The sequence below is a fragment of the Bison bison genome, unplaced genomic scaffold, assembly GCF_000754665.1.
Source record: "Bison bison bison isolate TAMUID 2011002044 unplaced genomic scaffold, Bison_UMD1.0 scf7180017864303, whole genome shotgun sequence".
NCBI classification, from domain to species: Eukaryota; Metazoa; Chordata; class Mammalia; order Artiodactyla; family Bovidae; genus Bison; species Bison bison.
In genome coordinates this window covers 2747043-2766271 of record NW_011494875.1, presented here as the reverse complement: position 1 = coordinate 2766271, position 19229 = coordinate 2747043, and the positions used below count along the sequence as shown (strand labels likewise).

General features: G+C 38.1%; 1 protein-coding gene across 1 annotated transcript in view; it reads right to left on the bottom strand.

The window, feature by feature from the left end:
* The window catches only part of UTRN (utrophin), a 558671-nt gene that overhangs the window by 410967 nt on the left and 128475 nt on the right, over positions 1-19229 (bottom strand). Inside the window, exons 4-14 of the mRNA XM_010851494.1 lie at positions 17805-17897; positions 16498-16575; positions 16062-16154; positions 13817-13989; positions 11371-11486; positions 10498-10658; positions 6718-6921; positions 5101-5282; positions 4103-4253; positions 2339-2458; positions 51-152 (exon numbers count right to left, since the gene is read on the bottom strand). Coding sequence (XP_010849796.1) covers positions 51-152; positions 2339-2458; positions 4103-4253; positions 5101-5282; positions 6718-6921; positions 10498-10658; positions 11371-11486; positions 13817-13989; positions 16062-16154; positions 16498-16575; positions 17805-17897 — 1473 coding nt within the window. The remainder of the gene's footprint in view (positions 1-50; positions 153-2338; positions 2459-4102; positions 4254-5100; positions 5283-6717; positions 6922-10497; positions 10659-11370; positions 11487-13816; positions 13990-16061; positions 16155-16497; positions 16576-17804; positions 17898-19229) is intronic.

Below are 19229 nucleotides of genomic sequence, written 5' to 3'. Positions count from 1 at the left end.
ATGGTTACTGTTCACCATGTATTTTGCCCATTATGTATACAGCTTCATACCTGTTCTTCCAATAATTCCTGCCACAAAATGTTGATTTCCTGTAACCTATTCCAGCGTTCTTCAGTCCATCGGCACACAGCCGTCCAGCGTTCACCGAGTTTCTAGAAAAGGAAAAACCGATCCTTCATCAACAAAGCCTGAAGGGATAGTTATCACAATCCTTAAAGAAATTCTTGACATCCATTGTTCTTTATTACAGAGTAGTAATTATGAAAAATATTATGAATGTTGCTTTAAATAAAACAGATGAATTCTATAAAATTATAGATAAGACAAACTAATTTCCATAGAATTTAACTATTTCATATTACACAGTTAGAATATGGCACAACTGGAACTCTATCTTGTAACTTTTTACTTCAAACTCCAGCTCTTTTCTATTTTATTGTGGCTTTTATATGAGAATTTGACAGTTTCACATACACCTTCAAAATACAGCAAACGTATCTACTTTCAAGGCTTCCATTTTTTCAGGCTATAATTAAGACAAAATTCAGTGCGTGGCTCATTTGTTAACCATTTTTACATGCCAAGACAATCTTCATCGGTAGTACCAAAAATTACGAAAAAAAAAACTGTTTTGATTTGTTCTGTTTATATTGCATGATACACAGAAAATTCTACCAAACAGCAACAGAATATTATAAGTATTAGCAAGACTAAATCAATAAATTTGATACATTTAAAAAAATCAATCTTCATGATGACTTTCCCAACTAATTACTTTATTACCACTTTATAAATAATGATTAACAAATTCTGTTTTGTTTCTTCATTACTTACCTATAAGCAAGAATTATTTAATGCATATTATCTTATTTCATTTGTATTATCAAAATAGGCTTTGCATTGCGCAAAAGTAGAGAACGTAGAGCCAGAAGAGAGATCTCTCATCTCCGCATGAAAACTCATTGCCTATTTAAACCTCGGGGCCTCCACTCAACCACTATGAATACCCTCACTGTTAAATAGACAAGACATGAATGCCTACCTCTACGATTACTGTAAAAACTAAATACTGTTGCACCAAAATCTCAAAACCACTGCCCAGTTTTAAATGTTGCAAAAGAAAAAGAATTCCAAATGATAATTTATAGTTACTAAAAATCATCAACTGAAAGTTACTGAAATCATCACCTGGCAACATTATATCAGGTAATCCAAGTTCAAATAAAATACAGCTGACCCTTGAACAATTGGGTGGGTCCACTCATACTTGGATTTTTTTCAATAAATACGTAGGAAAAAATTTTGAAGATTTGTGACAAAAATTTGAAATGAAGATGAACCACACAGCCTAGAAATATCAAAAAAAAAAAATTAAGAAAAAGTTAAAAATTCAGGAATGCATAAAATATCTGTGCTGCTGCTAAGTCACTTCAGTCGTGTCTGACTCTGTGTGACCCCATAGATGGCAGCCCACCAGGCTCCCCCGTCCCTGGGATTCTCCAGGCAAGAACACTGGAGTGGGTTGCCATTTCCTTCTCCAATGCATGAAAGTGAAAAGTGAAAGTGAAGTCGTTCAGTCGTGTCCGACTCTTAGCGACCCCATGGACTGCAGCCTACTAGGCTCCTCCATCCATGGGATTTTCCAGGCAAGAGTACTGTAGATACGTATATAACATACAAAATATGTTCTAATGGACTATTTGTTACCAGTACAACTTCCAGTCAACAATAGGCTATTGTTAGTTAAGTTTTGGGAAAGTAAAAATTATACTAGGATTTCTGACTGCTTGAGAGGTCAGTGCCCCAAACCCCATGTGTTTAAGAGTCAACTGTACCAAAAACTCTCTTTATAAAGACTTGTAAGCATACACTATAGTCACTGAGCAAAAAGAAGCAAGTTGTTGGGGTTCCCAAAACTGATGCTGACATTTACATATTGATCTACTAAAGAAACAGGGATATTAAATCCTACATGACTGAAATTCTCAAACTTGACATTTTTTTACATATTCACTGGCCCCACTCCCAGTGAGGCCCAGAAATATGCATTTTAACAAACTCATCAAGTGATTCTGGGCAAGAAGGCTGTGGATCATTTGTTGGGATCAGTTCTTGAGCTTCAAAATCTTGTTCATACACCCAAAGGCTGAAGTAAATGAATGATACCTTGGTTCTCCTATAAACCCCCATGCTGTGGAACCCCAGCTGGGAAGTACAACCTAAAGAAGATGGTTTTACTAACCTAAATAAACAGACTGAACATGAAGAATAGGAACAATGTGTGACTGAGGCTCAGACCCCAGGTGCCTTAGCACTATCCTACTTTATAAGTCCTTACCTGTAATTGATCTTCCAAAATAGCTGTAGCACTCTCGCCACTGTTTTCATCAACAATCACCACCATGTGAGTCAGGGAATTCACTTTCACTTGTTCAGCCTCAAGATCATTCTGCAAACTCTAGAGAAAAAATTCAGATAAACCATTATGTCTACTCTTTCCCATTTACATATTTAAAATCTACCCAGTTGTCAATAGTAATTAAGGACACTTAATGAGGCATCCTGTTTTAAATTTCCAACCATTAGCCTAAGTGTTCTCCTAAGGAAACAAACCCATTATATATCTTTACATTTCATTATGAACCAAAGCAATTTGAAAATGCAATGTCATAACAGACTGCAAATGTGATGTCATCACTTTTATTATTTTTATTCCAAGTTTTGGCTGAAAGAATAAGAGAAAAGGTGTCACATAATCAAGTTTAGTGCATACAGTAGGAATTAAGAATATAGAATCATTAAATCAAAAAAGTTCCAAATTTAAATACACAAAGTCAGAGATCATTTTATCTAGTACAGCACTGCATAAAGTGACATAAGTCAAATGTGATTTAATAGTCAGAAGCTGTTCTGATTCGTTACCCAGGAAAGCAACTGGGGTATACAGACAATTTTCTTCCCACCTCTTCCATGGGAAGAGAATGCCAGGTCACAAGACATATATTTAGGTATATAGGTAATTTATTCAAATACTACCGATAGTGTTGTCAACTGCCTTGAGTTTTTGTGTTTAATGTATCCTTAAAGCTTAATTTACCCATTTATCTAGTTATTTCATTGAGAAATAAAATTCTTCAAACACTTTGCAGAGAAGCTATTTTACTCTACCTTTCCTTGACTATGAAAAGTTATCTCCTAAATTTGTGACCTCCCTCATAGCTAAGTTGGTAAGGAATCCACCTGCAGTGCAGGGGACCCCAGTTGGATTCCTGGATTAGGAAGATCCCCTGGAGAAGGGATAATCTACCCACTGCAGTATTCTTGAACTTCCCTTGTGACTCAGCTGGTAAAGAATCTGTTCGCAATGCAGGAGACCTGGGTTCGATCTCTGAGCTGGGAAGATCCCCTGGAGAAGGGAAAGGCTACCCACTCCAGTATTCTGGCCTGAAGAATTTCATGGGCTGTACAGTCCATGGGGTCACAAAGAGTTGGAAACAACTGAGCAACTTTCACTTTTCAAACCACTCACAAAACTCATGAATCCTCACCTAGGAAAAGAAGCAATAGCTTTCCTGGAAGGATTATGAACAGACCAATCTGAGGGTTTCCTTATTTCCCAACACGTTGCATTCATGCAATGGACTAGGGTTCTTAACCACTCATGAGTCCAAAAAACAAAAAAAAACTTTGAGAATCTTATGGACACTATGTACTTTCATAACAAATCTCTGCTGCTGCTGCTGCTGCTGCTGCTGCTGCTAAGTCACTTCAGTCGTGTCCGACTCTGTGTGACCCCATAGACAGCAGCCCACCAGGCTCCCCCGTCCCTGGGATTCTCCAGGCAAGAACACTGGAGTGGGTTGTCATTTCCTTCTCCATAACAAACCTCTATATACCCATATAAAATTTGACCTGCGTTTTCATCCCTGGCTCAGAAAACCCACATCCCTATGCACTCCACCCTGCAAGTTACTGAATACAAGAGTGCACTGAAGGAGTGTCCCAGCTCTGTGCTAACGATAGACGCCATCAACCCCTGAGAATTCTAAGTGCTGCTTTTTCATATTTGATAAGGTATAAAAGAAATATGAGCCAGATTTACTTTATGATCTTCCAGCAGCTTTTGCAGGGATTTTAAGTCATCATCCAGGGGGCAAGTTTCCATCTTTTGAATGCGTTCTTCTGTGAGCGTTAACCAGGCGGACAGCTGCTGTAGCTGTTTCCTCTGGAGTTCCATGAGGACATCGTGCAACCTGTCCAAGGGGAGCAGAGCGTTATCCCTACTCCTTCTTCCCTTTGCAAAGGCAAACACACACTCGAGGCATCAAGGAAACGGGGCAGGGAACACACTCTTGTCTAACCTTTTAAAGCAACATTTAGTCTTTAAATATAGAAACCAGCAAAAAACTTATTTTCTTCCTAAATGCAGTCAATTAAATGCACTCCAAAAATGCAAATAACAGCACCCTCTATTTGTATCAGAATCATTGTTTCTTTAATCAGGAATTCCTGCCTATTAAATAGGTGGAAATTGCAGTGGAATAGTTTGCTCCTTAACATACAATACACGAAATAAAATGAACTGTACTCTTAAAAAAGGTTACAAAAGGGAGTTCTAGATAAATAAAACATAGCCCTATCTTCATGTCAGAGTTGGTGGTTAGCCAGCTTTAATACTGCAAAGTCCACATACAATGTCTTTGCCCTTTTTTTGCTGATTTCTGTATGGCCACTTTTACCTTTTCATTTGGTTAACATATCAAAGGGGAAATAAAGATCATAAAAATTCCAGCAATGCTACATACAGAAAAGAGTCAAAATTTGACAAGGCAAGTTCCCACAGACATGTAGACTTTTAGTTGTGTTAAAGTGGGCAACTGGGACTTTCAGTGGTTAAGACTTCACCTTCTAATGCAGAAGGTAAGGGTTCAATCCCTGCTCAGGGAACTAAGATCCCACAAGCCTTGTGGACAGAAAAACAGAACATAAACAGCAGAAGCAATATTGTAACAAACTCAGTAAAGACTTAAAAAAAATTTTTTTAAAGAAAACAACTAGGCCCCATCTTGCAGCAGTGTTCACTCCCGGGCCTCCACTCACCGGGACTGTCTGTCCATACTTTCGACCCTGAGCGCCTCCCATCTGGCATTCAGCAGGGACATTTGTTCCTGAATCTCAAACTCCTCTTCATCTGTCAGAGTTCCTTGTGTTATCAGTTGGTTTCCTGCCTGCAAGACGTTCCCCACGCTGCTCTGGTGAGCCGTCAGTTCCATCATAAAAGCCTGGGAAGGTACATCGTTATGATCTATGAGCTGCTCATTGAAGAAAAGCAAATCTTAATAAATTGTTAATGCCTAAATATCAATGCTGTGGGGGGAAAAAAAAGTAACCATGCAGACTTCAAATAAAGCAGACTTTGATCCACTTTTTTGTAAGCTCTGAATATAGGAAATAAGCAGCTGACCTAAGGAAAAAGACAAGATCAAAGAGGACCATATTATATCTGATAACACGAGCTATTTTTATGTCAATGCTGATTATGCGACTGATAGATCATTAACATGGAACTAAGAGAAGATATAATAAATAAAACACCACGCTCGCCCAAAAGGACTTGCTTAAATAAAATGACCATTTGTATTATTTTCAAACCAAAATAGCAAATAAAACCTGTCAATTAACATACCACCAAAAAACTACTTAATCAAAAGAATTCTTCACATAACCCAATCACTACAAAGCAATATATTCCTGAAATAGTAGGAAATTTTCATTATATAAAAGTATACAAGAATACTGGATACAAGTTTGTTTAATCATATAACAAATAAAAATAACCACTTCCTAGGGAGCATTCAAAATTTAAAGACTTGGTGTACTGATTAGCCATTTTATGTCTTAACTATAATAATACACTTCCAAAACGAGCAGTACTAAAGCGCTGATTTTTGTCAGTGGCTCCACTGAATCTACAAATTATGGTAAGACCAAAATCCAAAATTTAATTCCAACATAGAGTTAATCACGCACGCCAGTTTTATAATGAAGCCCTATTTAAAAATCTTAAGTCTTCCAAAAAAAAAAAAAGTGTAAAGCAGAGACATTACTTTGCCAACAAAGGTCCACCTAGTCAAAGTTATGGTTTTTCCAGTAGTCATGTATGAATGTGAGAGTTGGACTATAAAGAAAGCTGAGTGCCAAAGAATTGATGTTTTTGAATTGTGGTCTAAGAGAAAACTCTTGAGTCTCCCTTGGACTGCAAGGAGATCCAACTAACTCATCCTAAAGGAAATCAGTCCTGAACATTCATTAGAAGGACTGATGCTAAAGCTGAAGCTCCAATACCTTGGCCACCTGATGCAAAGAACTGACTCATTTGAAAAGACTCTGATGCTGGGAAAGATTGAAGGCAGGAGAAAGGGACGACAGAGGATGAGATGGTTGGATGGCATCACCGACTCAATGGCCATGAGTTTGAGTAAGCTCCGGGAGTTGGTGATGGACGGGGAGGCCTGGTGTGCTGCAGTCCATGGGGTCGCAAAGAGTTAGACACAACTGAGCAACTGAACTGAACTGAACTGAACTGAAGTTCTCAAATAATGCCATGAAATTTCTATGGAGCAGAATTCAGTAAACAATATATATCAGGGTGCATCTCCTGATTAAGACACAGGCACCATGGCACATACTCCTGTTCATCAGCTACAGATTACTTACTTCATGGGTTGCAAACTGGTCTTTGACTTCTTCCACATCATCAGAAATGTCATCCTGCTCCTGAAAAGTGTCCTCGGCAGAAAGCAACCAGGTCAGCACTTCCTCCAGTGCTATCTGATAGGTGTCTAGATCCATATCAACCTCCGTGACAGTGCTGGGGGTTTCAGCTCGGGGACTCTCTTGCTCCTCCTCTGGTGCCGAGCTCTATGAAAACAAATCCAAGAAAATCCACAAGCATCGTGAAGACCAGAAGGTGTTCAACAAAGGCACACTGGATGGAGACCCAAGGTCAAACACCACTGTGTCTTAAGGCATCTGTTGGACTCTCAGGAGCTGGGTGAGCAATGTTGTGAACTAGTCAGAAAGCATTTATTCATGCCAGGATGGCAAAGAGTACAAAAGCTGTATCACTCATGGATTCCATACTCAGACATACTCTAATATAGCTGTTATTGTTCAGTCGCTCAGGCCTGTCCAACTTTTTGCAACCCCATGGACTGCAGCACACCAAGCTTCCCTGTCCTTCACTATCTCCCAGAGTATATAGTTGGGAAGAGACAAATAACCCACATGAATCACTTCTAAACAAAAATAAAAAGGCTCTTAACAAAGTTATAAATTCCATGGGTCTAACAAGGGATGTTATTTGAATTCATCAAGGGATAGATCAGGACGTTTCACAGAGGATCTGGAACATGGTGGACCTTGAAAGGGTAGATGTCATTTAAAGAGAGCAATTAGAACCCTTGTTAAATTGCTTTTACTGAATAGCATCTTAGCATTGCATTTCAGACACTAAAAGACAGCCATACATATACAGGCTACTGTACTGATGATATTTTTCTGAGGCAGTAGCCCTCTAGTTTACTAGCTGTTTTTTTTTGTTTGTTTGTTTGTTTGTTTGTTTTTAAGAGCCTGTGGAATAAGTTATTCCAAGCTCCTTCTAAGCAATGGAGTATTTTCTTATATACTTCAGAATTGTATAACCAAACTAACCACCTATCTCATTCACTAGTTCCCTTCCAGAGCAAAGTTCTTTAAAATTTGCTTATAGCCTGTCTCTACCTTTTCACCTCTCATCCACAACTTTCATGTATCTGAAACATACAAGCATGTATAGAAAACAACATAAGAAAAGGTCATGTATTTCGCAACTGCTTTTGTTAACACTCCCTTTCATGCTGATCAGGTCTTGGTCCCTACCACACACCTGGAAAGTATTTTGCCACTGCTACCAATAACCTTCTCAATGACAAATACATTCTTCTAGCATCATCTTCAGGATGATCATGTAATGAACACAAAACCAGAACATTTTTTATAACCAAAGTGCTAGAACAACATACATAAGCCAGAACTGTTTAAAGCAAACCCAGAAGTCTGGTCACCTTCTGTTTCTTAAGCTCCCAGGGCATTCTATACATCTGACCTGTCCCCACCCTCTCGAAGTTCTCCTTTCCCTGCTTTAATAACACCACCTTGGTTCTTCTCCTAGTTCAAAAGCATTTGCCAACATGTAAGTACTGAAGCTCCTCAAAATTAAGTCCAGGCCCTTTTTTAATTCTCCTTATGTACTTGGCCTGCAAGGCTTCATCCATTGCTATTAGATTTCAGGAACCCTCTGTTAATATATCCTATTACCTTTATATTTCTCGTCCCAAACTCCTATGTCCCACCTTCCTTAACATTTCCACTTCAATTTTTCATAGGCATATCAAACCTTGTCAATATTCAAACCCTTCATTTTTTCCCCCAAACCTCTCCGAGCTTCCCATTTCAGTAAATGGCTCCTCCGTGCACTTAACTCCTCCAGCTAAACACCAGGGGGCCAGACATGGTTCCTCTTTTTCTTTCCCCTCCTACATTTAATATGGATAAGAATTCCTACCTTCAAAATTTATCTCAAACCCATCCAGGTCTTTCCATCGTCACAACTGTCATTTGACTTCAGCACTACAACAGCCTGATCACCAGTGTCTTCAGTTCCCTGTTACTATCCAGACGTCTACCTCCACCATCCACTTCTCACAGAGCAGCCGGAATGATGTTTGCAAAAATGCAATTATATCCTAAGACTTCCCTGCTTAAAATCTTTCACTGCTTTCTCAATGCTTTTAAGATACAATTGAAAATTCTTAACATAGTTTGTAAAAATACTGTGACAGCGAGAAACAGAGTGAGTGAGTGTGTGTGTGTAGGGCCGGATTTCAATTAGGTTAATCGGGGAAGTCTTCTCTGAAAAAGTTCCATTGAAACTGAGGAAAGATGGGAAGCTTGCCATGTAAACAGTGGGTGGAGGAGCGTTTCATGGAGATCAGCCCACAGGTACAAGAATCTGGGGGAAGGAGAGGAGAAGTCCACCACGACTGGAGTGCACTGGCCTGAGAAGAGTTGCGGCAGTGGGCTGGGCCTTGTAAACTACAAGAGGTAGCTGTAGAGAAAGCTGGAACAGAAAGTAAACACACCCCAATTATTTTGAAGGAAGACTCCAAAGGGACCCGGTAAATGACATGCAGGAGCTAAAAACAGTGAATCAGTGAGCCCATAGATGCAACACTGGATAATTAGGAGACAGATGATGCCAAAGAGAGAGAAGGAAAAATGAGTTAAGTTCTGGACCTAAAACTCTGAAACTGGAAAGCCAGCATGATCCTGGAGATCATTTAGTACCAAACTTCCATATTCTAATGAAGATATCTGAGAACTAGGAAACTTAGTGACCAGCTAAAGGTTATTAAGATAGGCACTAGGATCTATGAGGTGGAAAATGGAAGGCGTTATCTGACTGCAAGTGTCAGAAGGTATTCATTCAAATTCAAGAGGAGATTTTTGACTGAGAGATCAATTTCAAGAGAAATTCAGGAATTATTTACTGATCACCTAATGCTCTAAGCACATATCTGTAGAAAGAGAAAGAGAGGAAGGCGGGCTATTAGCGTTCGTTGAAAAGTAAAAGATAGCAAGATACGTCAAAGAGTAGATGATTACAACTTGACCACATCATATTTCTTCCGTTAACTTAATTCAACTTCTAAGGCATTAATGAAAGCATGCAAATGAAGAGTTTAATATCAATACACTGCTCTTTTTCATTATTCAGTTATACATATACATGTATCTGGGCTTCCCTGGTAGCTCAGACAGTAAAAGAAGCCACCGGCAATGCAGGAAATCTGGGTTTAATCCCTAGGTTGGGAAGACGCCCTGGAGAAGGGAATGGGAACCCACTCCAGTATTCTTGCCTGGAGAATCTGAGGACAGAGGAGTCTGGTGGGCTCCAGTCTATGGTGTCATAAACAGTCAGACACGTCTGAGTGACTAACACATACTCTGACATATACACACACACACGTATCTATAGTCTTTCTAAAATTCTTTTCCCAGTTAGATTATTAGTGAATATTGAGCAGAGTTCCCTGTGCTACACAGTAGGTTATCCATTTTAAATACAGCATTGTGTACATGTCAATCCCAAACTTCCTAATACACTTGCTCTTAATCAAATAGCATGTTATGCAAAAGCATGACTATCCTAGGCCCTAACTCCAGCCTTGCTATACGAAACATATTTTTTCCCTTTTAAAAAGTAAAATCAGTAAAGTTGTGGTTTTCCATTACATGCGCATGATGGTGTCAGCACGCTAACTGACAAACTGAAGCTTTGATGCTGAGAAGTCAAGATTTCTCAGGCAAGCGAAAAATCCTCAGAATTATCTTACCTATTATCTTACAAAAAACAAATACGGCAAGTCAAATATATTAGTAAAAATTTACCTGTACCTGTATGTTAATTTCTCCTTCTTCACATTCTTTCTTATATTTCCTTGGAAGTGTTTCTACCTCACGGATGGCATCTATAGTGACTTGCTGAGGTAGCACTTCAAACAAAGACGTTAAATACATAATTATGGATTTCTTGTCAGGAAGCTGAACAGCAACATCTAATAGTGAAAGAAAATAAGAACCAGCTTAAATTAGATGTCCAAAGTATGTGAATTGCTCAATATTAGATATAAAATAACTGTCCTTAGTGCCCATAAACAATACTAGTATACTGTCTTTGCAATACCACAGCTTGGTAACTTTCATATAATATATGAGACACAGGTAAAGACAATTACCTATGGATTTTTGTGCAATATCCCATTTCTTAAAAATCTTCCCTAAAAGTTTCCCCCACAAGGCTAAAAGATAAGCTACCATTTAAGGTAATGTCACAGATTTTCATTCATATTATGAAAATAAGTCTAGACTTCAGTCTTGCAACATTCATAAGTAATGTTTTCACATCGTATATAAGAAGCTCGTTTCATACAAAAAACACATTTTAATTAAATGAACCAAACACTAAATTGCTTGTCTAATAATTTTGTTTTCCTAAAACATTAACTCTTATGCTGATATTTATTAACTATTCTCCAGTGATGTAATTAAATTTCCTCCTGAAGGATCCTAGAAATTGTTAAGCACAGTATTATGTCTATAATAAAAAGTCTTGTACCATATTTCAAAAGAAAAAACACTTCCTTAACTCTCACAATTCTTTCTACAAAGAGAGAACAACAAAAACAAACAAACAAACAAAAATACTGCATTTCAAATATTCAAAATTATAAAGCAAAACCAAGATTGAAATTAAACACTGAACAATACCTTCAGGATCTAATAGCTTTTCAATTCCCAAATAAGTTTGAGCCTTGCTGAAGGCATGTTCAAGTCTCTCAGTTGGGGACATTTTGACAACTCTATCCCAGCTGAAGAGATCAGGTCTGAAATTAGCATGCAAATAAAATTTAGTGATGATAAAATATGTGGGGAAAAAGTTGTTACTGTTATAATCATATACATTTCAGTTTTTTGCTTTTTTATTTGTGAATATAAATTTAAAAGTTTATCTTTTATATCCCAAAAGCTTGTCAAATATATAATACTTTATAAAATACAAATATGAAAATGACAGGTAAAACATTCTAAGATTTTTGTATTGGTTAAATATGCTGTTAAAATTCTGGAGTAGCCACTGAATGACTAGAAATGATATATTTCCCAAATGGTGAAAGAAAGAAAAAAAAACAGGAGGAAGAACCTACAAGAAGACAAGAAGAAAAAGTAAGAAAAATGAGCTCAAAATAAATTTAAGAAGGAACTTCTGTAAATACATCAGTTATCACAATAATGTTAATGGACTAAAATCTCTGATTAAAAGACCAAGATTAGCAGAACAGAAAATCCAGCTCTAATCACTTCACAGGATTTTTCTAACACAAAAATCCCTAATAGGATTTCCATCCACCCCACTCCATAGAGCTATTGTTTAGTATTTCATTTCTATCACGATTTTCTTTTAATCCCACAAACTGGACATTATTGTCACCCTGACTGCTTAAAAGCTGATCATTTTCTTTGCGCTCTATCTGCTCTTGCACCTTGGACCAACCTACCTTTCTGAGATTTGCCTCCCTCACCCCCAACCCCAGCTCCCTCTCTGACTCCATCTCCTGTTACACCCCTTACTCACACCCCTGGACCCAGGGACCTCCCACATGCCAGGTAATTCCTCTCATCTTGCCTGATAGATTTTTCTTCAGCAATATTTACCACTTCAATATGCTACACAACTTACATTTCCATTTTTTTAAATTGCCTGCTTCCCTCTATTTGAACATTAATTCCAAGAAGGAGAACTGGGATTTTTGCTTGCTATTTATCTCTGTTCTACGTCCTATGCCCAGCACACAGAGGACACCGCATACATTTTTGTTCAGTCAAGTAATAGATAGAAAAATGTTTTAGCTACAATTCAAGTTTTCTGACAGCATCTCTTAACCAACTAGAAACAGAGGACAACCTCCTTAAACTGATAAAGGAGATGAAGAAGACTGGGTTTTTTTTTCATCAGATAAAAGGTATATGAAAAAAAAAATACAGCAAATAACAGCGTTATGGTAAAACATTAAAGAACAAGACATTCTGCCTCAGTACTACCAATTTAGATCAATATTGTATTGAAGGACAAGGCACAAATGAAGGGAAAGAGAAGAGGAGGGAAAGAAAGAGGAAGGGAGGGAAGGAGAGAAAAATGATTATAATTCATGAAAAAAACCTATAGTAACAAAATAAAACCTACAATAACAAATTCAAAATTTATCAGAATTTAACAATCTTCTAGATATAAGCCATAGAAAAGTCAACTGCATTTTTATATATCAGTAAAGAACATACAGGAAATAAAACTTGAGACAATAAACAATTTATAAGAGGGATAAAACACATAACAAATTTTGCCTTTCACAATTAAATTCTTGCTGCATCTGGAATTTATTTGGGATATGGTGATGCAGGGATCCAATTCATGCGTTTCCACTTATTCCATACCATCTATTAATTTGCAGCATTGACTCAGTTGTAGATCAGAATGGAGCTATTTCTGAGCTATTTATTCCCTTAGGTTGAACTACACGAAACTGCCATTCTTACATATCAAAACAGTCAAATATTGGCAATTTCTTATGCTTCAGCTTTTTATTACATTGTATTTTATTTGTAGTGCTATATAGTCTCAATTAATATAGCTTCATAACTAGTCTTGCTTTCTGTTTGGAAACTACTTTAGCCTGTCTCTTCTTCAAGAGTGAAGTGGCTCCTTTTGATCCCTTGGTCTTTTATTATAGAATCAGACTATGATAACAAGTTTCATGAAAAAAAAATCATTTATCTATTTTTAATTGGGGTTACACTAAATTTATAGAGTTTTTTCTTTTAGCAGAAGGCTGAAAAGTATTACAATTCTTTGTGTATATTATTGGTGTAGTGCGGAATGAGTGGGCTTGAACTATGTGAATTATTTTACATTTTTTAACTTACAAATACATACAAGAAATCATGGATTTTGTGCACTGTGGCATTTAAGTCCTATGGAAATAAAACATGATGGGTGTTTTTTTTTCCTATGATATTTCTTTTTTTTATGTTTTCAGAGAGCATGTACAGAGGAGAGAGTGGTCATGGGAAGGGACCTTAGGAGGGATTAAGCAGGGAGAGACAGAAAGGATGTACAAATTTGTACAAATCTGCACAGCTAAGAAGAGTCACATCTCACTTATGTCGGTGGAGCACGGCATTAAAGGCAAGCCCATCTGTCCAGCTGGTGGTGAAGTTGAGGACGTTGACCTGACTGTATGGCCTTGTGGACTGGCGCACCCAGCTCAGCAGGATCTTTTCGCTGTTCGTCTGCTGCAGGTCTGACATGATATCCTTCATGACATCTTTCACCTGTTCAAATGAAACAATGCCTGCCGATAACTTCAAGTGGTAACTAGAATCAAGTCCCTGAATGCTGCCGCTGCTGCTGCTAAGTCGCTTCAGTCATGTCCGACTCTGTGTGACCCCACAGATGGCAGCCTACCAGGCTCCGCCGTCCCAGGCATTCTCCAGGCAAGAACACTGGAGTGGTTTGCCACTGCCTTCTCCAATGCATAAAAGTGAAAAGTGAAGTCGCTAAGTCATGTCTGACTCTTCGAGACCCCATGGACTGCAGCCTACCAGGCTCCTCCATCCATGGGATTTTCCAGGCAAGAGTACTGGAGTGGGGTGCCATTGCCTCCTCCCCCATCAGTGTGCACAGATATATAAATGAATAGATAAACAGATACAGAGAAACAAGAGACGAGGGAAAGCTCTTCCTCACAAGTGGAAAGATAATTAACAAATGTAGAAGAAATGATGAAATTAGAAAATCACTTTGCCAAGCACCATAACAATAACTGATGGCTCAGTGGTAAAGAATTCGCTTGCCAATACAGGAGACATTGGTTTAGTCTTTGGGTCAGAAGGATCCCCTAGAGAAGGAAACGGCAACCCACTCCAGTATTCTTGCCTTGGAAATCCTATAGACAGAGGATCCTGGCAGCTACGGTCCATGGGGTCACAAAAGAGTTGGACATGACTTAGCGACTAAACAACAACAACAAGAACTACGAATGGATCTTAAAAATAATGGACAAAAGTTTGATAAGCAGCTGAATATTTACAAAGCCTCAAAATAGATCTCCACAAGATACTTTTCAATAACAAAGGGCAGTCACCGTACAGTGGAGACACTGGCAGAGTTCACCTTACCCAAATGATGAGCTAATACAGCCGGAAAAAAAAATACCAGACAGCACGTGCTTTGTGATATGGTATATTAAACTCAGCATCATTTTTGTGGTGTTTATCCCACAAATGAATAACCTTAAGTCTAATCACGAGGAAATATCAGTCAAACCCACATGGAAGAACATTCTACAAAATAACTATTCAGTATGCTTCAAAAACGTCAATATCATGAAGTGCAAAGAAATACTCAAAAATTATGCCAGATTAAAGATGACTGAAAAGACAAGGAAAAAGAATGTAATTCATAATCCTGTATTGTTTTCTCTAAACGATATTATTGGGTCAATTGACAAAATCGCCATCAGATTTCTAAATCACATATTTTGTTTCAATATTATCTTCCTGATTTTACTAATTATATACTATTTGTTAGGGTATAGTATAATAACTGTATAATGATTAATATTAGCATTATAAATATTATAATGTATGAATATATTTATAACAATATATAAATATTATGTACTCAACATTTTATATTAATATATTATAGTTATATAAGAGAACTTCTTGTTTTTAGAAATAATTTGCTTTTACAAAATACACACTTAACTATTTCGTGAAAGAGGGAAAGAGAGAGAGAAAACACAAAAATACAAATAGCTGTTAACATTTGGAAAATCTGAGTGAAAAGTATCCAGGAATTCTTTGAGTTATTTTTGCAATGTTTCTATAAGCCTGGTACTTTTCAAATTTAATATTTAAAAAATAGATACTTTTTCTCTATGCCAGGAAAATAGAGCAGTTTGTCAGGCTTTTTATTCAAAATAAGTTGAATTATATCCTTTCTCCAAATTCGTATGTTGAAATCCCAACCCCCAGCACCTCACAATAGGGATGTATTTAGAAATAGAATCTGTAAAGAAGTAGTTAAGGTAAAATGAGATCACGTGGGTTAGCCCTAATCCAGTATGACTGGTATCTTGGAATAAGCAAAGGAGATTAGGACACAGACATACACAGACCACATGAGAAGACAAGAAGAAGGGAGCCACCTACCAATAAAGGAGAAGAAACCAACCTTGCTGACACCTGGATCTCCGATTTCTAGCCTCCAAAATTGTGAAAAAACAAATTTCTATTGTTGAAGCCACCCAGTCTGTGGTACCCTGTGGCAGCTCTAAGAAACTAATACACATATGATCCATTTCCAATTCCTATTAAAAAGTAATTGAAAATTTCCCCACCTGCCAGTGCAAAATGATGCTCCAAAGTAATCCTAAAGTCAGTTTGTGGTTTCCATCTACAATGTCCGTTCCTCCTATATTCACTAAATCCACCTAGTAAAATGAAAAAATAACTTTTAAGACAATTTTTCTACAGAAACCCATATTTTTGTTTTAGCACATTTGGACAACAATATAAGTAAACGATAAGAAAAATTTCACTTTAGAGAGTCAGGTAAACCTAAGTCACAAAAATGTATTACTTAAACAATAGATCAATAAAGCAATCACAAAAAAGCACAACTATTCCTTCACTCATAGAAAAGGTTCAATACTTCTCATATGAGAAATGTTTCTAAAAAATCGGTTGACACCGCTGCCCAGAGCAGGTGGCTGGTTTCGTAATAAATCATCCCAATGGCATCAAAGGACCCCCAAAGTCCCATGACAAACTTACATTATTCTGATGTAAAACCTGCAGCACTCTGTTGACATTATTTAAAGCGTGCACCCTCGTGGAGCCACGTTCTTTCGGCTGGAAAGCAAAACACAAAAGCAAATGAGACAGAATCCCTCCATGTTGCTGTCAATCACTGACACTGAGAGGCACGTGAAACAGCAGCTCAGCCTACAGGTCCTCTCTGTGCTAGGAGCCCACGCTGGGTTCTCAGGCCACCGTGGAGGCCAGCATTGACGGAATGCAAATCCTCCCACGAATAGCATCCTAAGATAGTAGTTCCTTAGCATGCCTGAACACTGGAATTCCCCAGGGATCTTCCCAAAACACCAATGCTGTGTCCAATCCCACTCCCTATGATTGTGTTTTAATGAGTCTTTAGTATAGTCTGGTTTGGGAATTTGTACAAGATTTCCCTGGTGATTCTAAGGTACAAACAAGCTTGAGAATCAATGCTCCACCAGGGAAAAAGCATATTCTGTCTCAATTGGGCTGGAGGCACAAAGATTTAGAAGTTATGTCCCCTCCACCTGCACTAGTGTAGACAGAGCAGAGAGGATTCAGAGGTGCTATATAGGATCCAGACAGCATTACGAGGGCCCGCGGGGAAGACTGGAATTGCCACCTGGGAAAGGTGACCTGGGACGCTTCTTTCTGCCTCACTGGCCAGGGAACCTTATCTAAGAAAGGGATCGGTTTCTCCAGTAGATGCCTACCCACCATCTGGTGCAAAAGGTAGAGTGTAACAACCCACACTCTAGCAAGAAAAAAATTCATCTTCAAAAGTGCATCTCTCTATACCTTTTATAGTAATTCTACCTCTAGTGTCAAAGTTTGTACCCATAAAATGCATCCTTTTCATTGGCAAAGTTACTTCTGTGTGAGAATTAGGTACCATGCACCTAAAGTAATAGAGTCGGATTTGATGATGAAACAAACATGAATACTGAAAATCTGAATAAAAATAGACGTCATCAGTTTTGATAACCTTTTTTTAACCATTTGTTAAATAACATTAAACATATTTGTCTCTACTTTCCACTATTCAGAATATCATACCTTCTTTACATATCCATCCTTCTTTGTAATTCTCTACTGCCTGAGAGCAATAAAAATAAAAAGTAATTTTTTGGATAAAAATAGAATCCTCAATAAAGCCTAAATATAGTTCCACCAAAAAATTCATTAAAACCCTTTTTTTATGTTCCTATATCAGCCTTTACATTGTAAGGACCCCCAGAGGGTCTTCAAGTATCAGCAATAACAGATACTCCATTAGACTGGTTCTTGAAGATAACATCTCTCACCAGTGAGGTTCCAGTGAGGCCTTCTAGAAGATCCAATAGCTTCCTTCCATCCTTGAGGTCTGTGAACATATCACTGATGGGTGGTTTTCCACTCTATAAAAGAAAAATACAACATCAGCAGCAGAAATTTCACACATAAATTGCAATTTTTTTTCTCTAGTTACAAGTCTGGGTGATCAGCAGACAATACAAATTTGCCTTGTATGGAAAAAAGTACAAAGAACTTTGAATTCTATAAAAAAGGTTATAAGCTGAAAGATGGAAACTGCATTATTTCTTAGAAAAGGAGTAAATAAAACTGTGGTTAATGTCAATATGCTTTGACTATGGTAAATATGGTTGACCATTGAACAACACAGTTTAATCTTACAGGTCCATTTACAGGTGGATTTTCCCTTTTTTAGTAGTAAATACTACAATTTGGCAATAAGGAGTTCATGATCTGAGCCACAGTCAGCTCCTGGTCTTGTTTTTGCTGACTGTATAGAGCTTCTCCATCTTTGGCTGCAAAAAATGTAATCAATCTGATTTCGGTGTTGACCATCTGGTGATATCCATGTGTAGAGTCTTCTCTTGTGTTGTTGGAAGAGGGTGTTTGCTATGACCAGTGCATTCTCTTGACAAAACTCTATAAGCCTTTGCCCTGTGTCATTCCGTATTCCAAGGCCAAATTTGCCTGTTACTCCAGGTGTTTCTCGGAGAAGGCAATGGCAGCCCACTCCAGTACTCCTGCCTGGAAAATCCCATGGACCGAGGAGCCCGGTAGGCTGCAGTCCATTGGGTTGCTAAGAGTCAGACACGACTGAGCGACTTCACTTTTACTTTTCACTTTCATGCATTGGAGAAGGAAATGGCAACCCACTCCAGTGTTCTTGCCTGGAGAATCCCAGGGACAGCGGAGCCTGGTGGGCTGCCGTCTATGGGGTTGCACAGAGTCGGACACGACTGAAGTGACTTAGCAGCCAGGTGTTTCTTGACTTCCTACTTTTGCATTCCAGTCCCATATAATGAAAAGGACATCTTTTTTGGGTGTTAGTTCTAAAAGGTCTTGTATGTCTTCATAGAACCATTCAACTTCAGCTTCTTCAGGATTACTGGTTGAGACATAGGCTTGGATTACCATGATATTGAATGGTTTGCCTTGGAAACAAACAGAGATCATTCTGTCATTTTTGAGATTACACCCAAGTACTGCATTTCAGACTCTTTTGTTGACCACGATGGCTACTCCATTTCTTCTAAGGGATTCCTACCCACAGTAGTAGATATAATGGTCCCATCACTTCATGGGAAATAGATGGGGAAACAGTGGAAACGGTGTCAGACTTTATTTTGGGGGGCTCCAAAATCACTGCAGATGGTGACTGCAGCCATGAAATTAAAAGACGCTTACTCCTTGGAAGGAAAGTTATGCCCTGGTGAGAT